This window comes from Triticum urartu, chromosome 5, assembly GCF_003073215.2.
Source record: "Triticum urartu cultivar G1812 chromosome 5, Tu2.1, whole genome shotgun sequence".
Classification (NCBI taxonomy): Eukaryota; Viridiplantae; Streptophyta; class Magnoliopsida; order Poales; family Poaceae; genus Triticum; species Triticum urartu.
Window position 1 is genome coordinate 41,716,303 of NC_053026.1, and position 8,204 is coordinate 41,724,506.

Genomic DNA, 8,204 nt, shown 5'->3' on the forward strand with positions numbered 1-8,204 from the left:
TCAAACAGAGCCTTCTGACCTATTCGGGCACCCTACATTGAACATGGTGTTTTTTTTAAAATTCTTGAAATGACCTTAACTTTTGCCATCAGGTTGGCATGTAGATGATGGGCATCCATGTCAAGTTTGAATGACTTTCGACACCATATGCATGTTGTTACATGATCGGTCCTTTATCGACCTTTTTTCATCGAGAAAAGTCCAGAAATTACCAAACTTGTTGGAACCCAAATAATTTGGCATGGGGTCTTGAATTGGTCATATAAGGCAAAAACAAATTGTTTGCAAATTTTAAAAAAAATGTTTGGGGAGTTCAAATAATGTTCACGCTGTTCAGAATTTAAAAAATGTTCATTTTTTCAAAAAAAATAAATAAATCTACACAAATACCAAAAATGTTGGCGGAAATTAAAGGTTTCACATTTTTGTTCGTATTTTTCTATGGTGGCAAGAATTGCTCTGAAGCTCTTAAAAATACGCACAGATGAAAATGCTTCTGTTGAGCAATATGCTTCCGCCACACTACAAAGTACATGCTTTCATCGGTCAAAAGGAATGTTTTCATGGCACGAAAGCTGTTTTTGCCATGACATAAAATTTGTCTAAAGAAGTGTAGTAGATTTTTTTGAGGGCAAAAGTGTAGTAGATATTATTTGATGTGTATGCGTCTATCTTTGAAAGGTTACTCTCACTAGTTAGCTAGTAGCTTGTTTTCTCAGGTCCTATTTCACGGGATCTCGGATCACATAGGTTGAGTTACCTCCATGGCAACTTAAGTGGGTCTCATACTCACCTCCCTCAGTTTTTCTCAATTTTATTTTTTACAAATCCTGAAAATGTATACCCTAATTCAGATATTTCAGTTTTATGCCTCTATCGTCCACGTGTAGACCGAAGAGGAACCCTTCGTTCTTTCGTAGGCCGGATTACCTCATCCAACGCGTGGTCGAAGATATCCTCCCCGGTCGCCTGTGGGCCGAAGAGCGGTCTTTGCTAGGCAGTGGGCCAAAGAGATGACCTTCAGCTGCATCAAGACCGAAGAAGCGGTCTTTGTTCAACACATGAACAAAGAAATTGGGATATGTCACGACCGTCTTCTTCCTCCCGACGCTTGCTCATTTCTCTATCTCTCTCTTTCCTTCGCGGTTTTTTGCTGGATTCGCCTCCATTTCGCGACTCAAGATTCTTGCTGCGAGCATCAATTGGTCTCACTCAAGTATGATGTTGTAGGTAGTGTTGGAGGATGCCTTTCAGGCTGGTTCCATTTTAGGTTGAATTTGCTGATTTGAGTTAAACCGTGTTGGTCAATCACTTATTAGACTGCTGGCGAGCTCCTTCATGACTACGTTTGCTGTGGTTTCATTCAACAAAATGGGTGGATTTCAGAAAGAAAGAAAGAAAGAAAAGGAGCTACGAGGCTGCCATGTGGACCCAAAATGAGGTGGCAGCCCACAAAACAATCTCACTCGCCAAACTGCTGGTAGTTCTCCTCTCTGTTCCCGACTTCCCTCCCTCCCTTCGCCCCACCTCCCCTCCCAGATCCGATCCGCCCCGCCGGTCGCCGGCCGGAGCACCGCCATGGCGCTCAGCCTCCGCAAGAAGCAGCTCGGTAAGCTCCAAAGCGTCCCGCGGCGCTCCCCCCAGTCCCATCACCGCTGGCAGCTGTCCCCTGATTGACAACTGTGTTGCGTGTCTGATCCAGATTTGATCACGCGGATGCTCCACCTGAACCAGCAGCAGCCGTCGCCGGACGGCGGCGGCGGCGGGGAGGGCGACGAGGAGGCGTACAAGATCCTGGTGATGGACGGGCCCTGCATCTCGCTCCTCTCGCCGGTGCTCCGCGTCGGCGACCTCCGCAAGCACGGCGTCACCCTCCACCTCAACATCGACAAGGCGCGCCAGCAGGTCGCCGACGCGCCCGCGGTCTACCTCGTCCGCCCCACGCCCGCCAACGCCGACCGCATCGCCGCCGACGCCGCCGCGGGGCTCTACGCCTCCTTCCACGTCAACTTCTCCACCTCCGTCCCGCGGCCCGTCCTCGACCGCCTCGCCGCCGCCACCGCCGCGTCCCGCTCCGCGCACCGCGTCGCCCGCGTCGCCGACCAGTACCTCGACTTCGTCTGCCTCGAGGACGGCCTCTTCTCCCTCGCCCAGCCGCGCGCCTACGTCGCCCTCAACGACCCGGCCGCCGCCGATTCCGACATCACCTCACTCGTCGAGGCAGTCGCGCTCGGCCTCTTCTGCGTCGTCGCCACGCTCGGCGCCGTGCCCATCATCAGGTGCGCCCGCGGCGGGCCGGCCGAGATGGTGGCCGCCGCGCTGGACGCCCGCCTTCGAGATCACCTCCTAGCCAAGCCAAACCTGTTCACGGAGGCTGCATCCAGTGCCGCCTCGTCGTTCCAGCGCCCGGTCCTCTGCCTGTTTGACAGGAATTTCGAGCTGTCGGTGGGGATACAGCACGATTGGAGCTACCGCCCGTTGGTCCACGACGTGCTGAGCTTCAAGCTCAACAAGCTGAAGTTGCCGACAGAGAAGTATGATCTCGATGACTCTGACCCATTTTGGGTGGCAAACAGCTGGTCGCCGTTTCCGAAAGTGGCCGAGGAGATAGAAGCGCAGCTTGCCAAGTACAAGCAGGATGTGGACGAGGTGAACCAGCGCACCGGTGGCGGTAGGGATGGGGTTGAGTTTGATGGAACAGATCTCATTGGCAACACCAAGCACCTCATGAATGCGGTGAACTCGCTCCCGGAGCTGACCGAACGGAAGAAGATGATCGATAAACACACGAATATTGCAACTGCGCTGCTTGGGCACATCAAGGAGAGGTCTCTGGATGGATACTATGAGTGTGAGAACGACATGCTCGTGAATGGTACTGTGGATCGGAACATGCTGCTGAGTCTACTCAGAGGGAAGGGCACCAAGGAGGACAAGCTCCGTCTGGCCGTTACCTACCTGCTATCATTTGAGGCACCACTGGCATCTGAACTTGAGCAGGTTGAGGCTGCGCTGCGGGAGTCAGAAGTAGACATGTCTGCGTTCCAGTATGTGAAGAGGATAAAGTCGTTGAACACTCAATTTGCTGCTGCATCAAGCACGGCAAGCAGGAGCAACATTGTTGACTGGGCAGAGAAGCTTTACGGACAGTCCATTAGTGCCGTGACAGCAGGCGTGAAGAATCTCTTGTCGGATGGGAGGCAGCTGGCTCTTACTAGGACTGTCGAAGCCCTCATGGAAGGGAAACCAAACCCAGAGGTGGACAACTACCTACTGTTCGATCCACGGGCCCCTAGATCAGGAACTGGTGGGCAGTTTAGAGGACCCTTCAGAGAAGCCATTGTTTTCATGATTGGTGGTGGAAATTACATCGAGTATAGGAGCTTAGTTGAGCTAGGGCAGCGCTCACAGCCTTCAAAGCATGTCATATATGGAGCAACGGAGATTCTCAATGGGGTGGAATTTATTCAGCAGCTCGCAGAACTGGGACAGAAAGCGGGATTAGGTGGTGGCGGCAGCAGCAACCTACCACCGCAGTAAATACGCTCTTACCAGATGTTTTGATGCTAAGGTGGGATTGTTGAAGCTTCACAGGTTGCAGTAAATAGTCTCTTGCCGACACTTGATGCTACTAAGGAGTGATCCAGGCTGCATAGACTAATGTGTAATGGTATCAAATTTCCCTGTTGTCGGGTTTATGGCGCTGCTTTGAATGAATTATCAATACAAAGATTTCTTGCCAGAGTTCAACTGTTCCAGAAGTCCAATATGTTGAAATGTCCATGTATGCTCGTTTCTTTTTGTTTCTTTTTTTTCTTTTGGCCCCTTTTGAGAAATGTTAGTGGAATCTTGTTTGAACACCCCTACAATCAATTCATGGAATCTTAGAACACCTTTTCTGATTTTTTTGAGAAATTGAGTTTGTTAGTGTTTCTTATGAATATCAGTCAAATGTTCCTTCTGAGACAATATGCATGGTTCACCACTCTGGGGATTTCTGTGTGCCTGTGGCAATAATAATAACATATAGGCCTTCAGTGCTAACCAAGCAGAAGCGCATATTACTGAAAGCATGCAGCAATGAATTAGTTGCACCTGAATAGAAAGGCATTAACAGCTGTATGTTTCAGGTGAGTTGTGATGTGTGCAGCACAATATATCTTGTTCTGTGGAGTCAAGGGATTAGTATGCAATGCCACATTTTGTGAGGATGCATATTTGCTGCATATTTTTAGCTTTGTTTCCAGAACTCTATTACGCTGATTTGACATATATTTCAGGAGAAAATGCTAGAAAGACCATATTATTTTGTGCACAACCTCTGGAATTCAATTCATGGTAGTAAATGAGGGACTATGAGAAATCCTCACTATGGGGATATCTAACTGAAGCACTACATAGTGCCCGTTCGGAGCCCCTCCGCTCCACAACTCTGCCACGGAGCGGAGCGGGCTGCAGTTCAAATTTCCAGAGCGGTGGAATAGGTGCTCCTGCTCCGCCAGATTCGTGGAGCTGGTGGATTACCAAACAGGCCCATAATATACGGGCTGTTTCAGTTGTAATTGTGACTGCAAATTGTATGGAAACACATGAATTAGTTATGTTCTCTGAATGACAATATTACTGAAAGAGCATGATCCTTCCTAGTGCTGTTGGCTGATACACCATGCAAACTTCTTTTGGTTTTGATCGCGGATGGTTCTCATGTGGTTGCTGATACACCATATGCTGAAGTGGTGGAAGTCATGAAAATGTGCATGCCACTGTTACTACCGGCCTCTGGTGTCATTCACTTTGTCATTTCTGAGGGTCAGGCCATGCAGGTTCGTTTCTTCGCTTCCCCCTTGGTTGTATGTTAACAGCGCTAAATGTACATTCTGGCTAGAGCAATTTATGCTTGTATTGTAATATGCGTGCATCTTTCAAATATGAGTTGAAATGGCTGTCTTTGTGCAGGCGAGTGGCCTGATAGCAAGGTGGGATCTTGTTGACCCATCTACAGTAGGTTTCTGTTCTTTCAATAAGCATTTTCTGGTTCTAATCGTAGGGTACTAGTGCACATATTACACATTGATGGTCCATGGTTAGCAGAAAAAAATTTAGGTGCCCGCAGAAGCTGACTCACGCAGGTTATTTAAAAATGAACTTTTATGGCTTAAACGTTTGAAATCCCCACTGTGTGAAATCATACATTTGCGCTGCTGCAAAATGCATTACATTGATTGTGTGTTTTGTGGGAGGGGTTTGGGATAAATATTTTCTATGTTATCTTTCCTCTTTGGTCCTTCTAAAATATATGACCTTTTATGCCTGACCTCAGTCAGAGCTGAGAGAAACGAGCCCTAGATGGAATACTCTGTTATTTAGGCAGCACATTTCTTTTCTTCCTTGGAGAACTATAAATGGTAAATGCGGTGTACAAATATCTGCTGGCAGATTACTTCATATTCTTGGGGCATTGTTAACTGTTGCTTGTGGACTCGTTCTGGATGTACCAATGTCCACAATAATTGTCATCTACTCCCTCTGTAAACTAATATAAGAGTGTTTAGATTACTACTTTAGTATTCTAAACGCTCTTATATTAGTTTACGGAGGTAGTACAAGACTACAAGTGCCCTGTGATGCTTTTCAAATGGTGGAAACGACTGATCAAGGATTTGATTGGGAGAGAAGTACTGAAGTAGTACTTTTTTTAAAGTGTGCCATTTGTAGGTCTTGCTATTCTTCTCTGGCCATTTGCGGTACTAGGGGTCTGTTCTTGCATGCATCCATACTCTACAGCATTCCTTTAGGCACGTATGGTGCAGTTGTTGCTTACCAGGTATGGCAGATTGTACTTCCACCACAAATTATCATCTAGTGACAACTATTAGGCGATATATCTTTTTTCTTGTCGAAGTCACAAAGCTTGCTCGTGTTGATTTATCAGGAATCCTATGTAGTCACCAGACTCTTACTATGATGTCTCATCTGTGTCCATCCTTGATGAGTACACGAATGATGTATGTGCTTGGCATGGCATCGGGATCTTGCTTTGCAAGGTATAACCATAAACAATATCGCATGCCTTTGGATCAGATCCTAGATAACTTAGGGTTTCTGGTTCTGATGTTTGAACTCTCTTAGGTTGAAATGTCGGGAAAAATGAAAGTTGTTCACCTATCTAAGCCGGGCTAATTCGACAAGGAGAAGTAAAAAGGCAAAAAAACCTCTAGCACGTGTTACATCATTTAAGAACGACATGGATGAGTTCAACCAATTCACTGTTATCTTTTCTTCATTGATAACCTAGAATGCTTTCATATTCTTGTGGCAAATTTCACTTTTGTGCAGTCCAGCAGGAACAACAAATACAAATGTTGAGAATAGGCTATTCGGTTTTCGTAATGTCACCGTGCACTGCTATCTGTTCCTTGATAATATTTGATCTGGCGGAATAAATGTTGAGCTTGCTCGCCGCAGTCGGGTCGTCACTGGTCAGATCCCGGCGTGCGTGCCCCGCTGCCAGGCAGGCACTGCCTACACCTGACGCCTGCTCCTGGGTGTAGGCTGGCTGTCCTGTCCAGGTGCTTCTGGTCTTGTTCGTATTTGGAAAATCTATTACTGTATTTGCGTCAAAATTAGCACGTCGCGCGCGGTACTGCCGACACGAATAGATGGGCAGGCAGGCTTCTCCATAACCACCACAAATAAGTTTTAGGCCTCCTTTGGTTTGGTTTAGAGGAATTTTATAGGAATTCTAGAGGATAGGATTCTTATAGGATTTTTTCCTTTAAAGCCCTTTGGTTTATAGGAATGGATTCCTATTCCTACATAGGATTGATTTCTATCCTTCATATTTCATAGAAAAATAAAAATGAGCCCAGACTTAATGGAAAAATTCCTTTGGTGTCAACCAAATGACATCTTGTTTCCTATTCCTACTCATAAGATTTGAGATACATGTCATCTCATTTCCTACAAGATTCCTATTCCTATGATAATCCTATCCTATGAACCAAAAGAGGGCCTTAGCTGCTCTTATAACAAAGGAATCCATATTTACAATGAAAATTTGACCAGATTTTTTTATGTGTGATTTGAATAGACATACATTTTCACAAATAAATTGTTCAAGGTGAATCTGTGTCCGCTCCATTTTGGTCCGGCCCATTTCGGAATTCCTTCTCCGCCGCCGGTCTTGGGAAGGTTCTAGAACACCTTCCCCGAGCCTTTTTTCCCTTTGTTTATTCTTTATTCTTTATTATTTTCTGTTTACATTTTTTCCTTTTTCGTTTTTCCTCTATTGTTCTGTTTTTTCCTTTTCTCTCCCTTTTTTTCTTTTTACTTTTTTTGCGGCCATCTTTCAAACTTTTGAACATATTTTCTCGAATCTTGAACTATTTTTCAAAGTAATGAACATTTTTTGAACTCGTGAGAATTTTTTAAATTCACGAACATTTGTTAAAATCATGAACATTTTTTAATTGACATTTTTTTACAAATGTGCAAACATTTTTGGAAAAAAGTGATCATCTTTTTGAAACCCGTGAAAATTTTAATTTTAATCGATGAACATATTTTTGGTAATTGGGGGAATTTTTTTGTTAAATTCACGAACAATTCTTTTGTTTAGATGAACATTTTTTTGAAATGCATAAACATTTTTCGAATACGTGATTTTGTTTTTATCAGCAAACATTTTTTTGAATCGATGAACTTGTTTTGTAAATTATGAACATTTTCCCCTATTTCTTTACAAAATTCATGATTGTTCTTGAATTTGCGAACATTTGTTCAATTTCATAAATTTTCCAAAATACAAGTTTTTTTTAAAAAAATCATGAACATTTTTTGATTTCCCAAAGTTTTTTTTCAAAATCATGAATATTTTTTGAATATGTGTACACTTTTGTAGGATCGTGAACATTTTATGATTTCTTTATATTTTTTTTCCAAACACACACTTTTTAAAATTTTGTAACCTTTTGTAATCCCAAAATATGTACTAGAATACAAATATACACTGAAAAGAAAAAAGAATGAACAAATTTGACTTTCAAAATGGGGCCCGGAAAATGGGCAGGCCCAAACTGGTGCGCTGGGGGACCGAATGGTGCACGTTGCATTTCCTTCCAGTGCGCAGCGCGTCGAATAGGGGGAGCTCCTTTTTTTTTGGAGGGGTAATAGGGGGAGCTTCTATTCAGCGCTTTAAGTGCTAG

General features: G+C 44.5%; 1 protein-coding gene across 1 annotated transcript; it reads left to right on the forward strand.

Annotated features, from left to right (window-relative positions):
• The first annotated feature begins 1,448 nt into the window (after positions 1-1,448).
• LOC125507757 (SEC1 family transport protein SLY1) lies at positions 1,449-3,915 on the forward strand. Its single transcript, XM_048672248.1, has 2 exons — positions 1,449-1,609; positions 1,703-3,915. The coding sequence occupies exons 1-2, from the start codon at positions 1,579-1,581 to the stop codon at positions 3,538-3,540; spliced, it is 1,869 nt and encodes a 622-aa protein (XP_048528205.1). The 5' UTR covers positions 1,449-1,578; the 3' UTR covers positions 3,541-3,915.
• Positions 3,916-8,204: the final 4,289 nt, after the last annotated feature.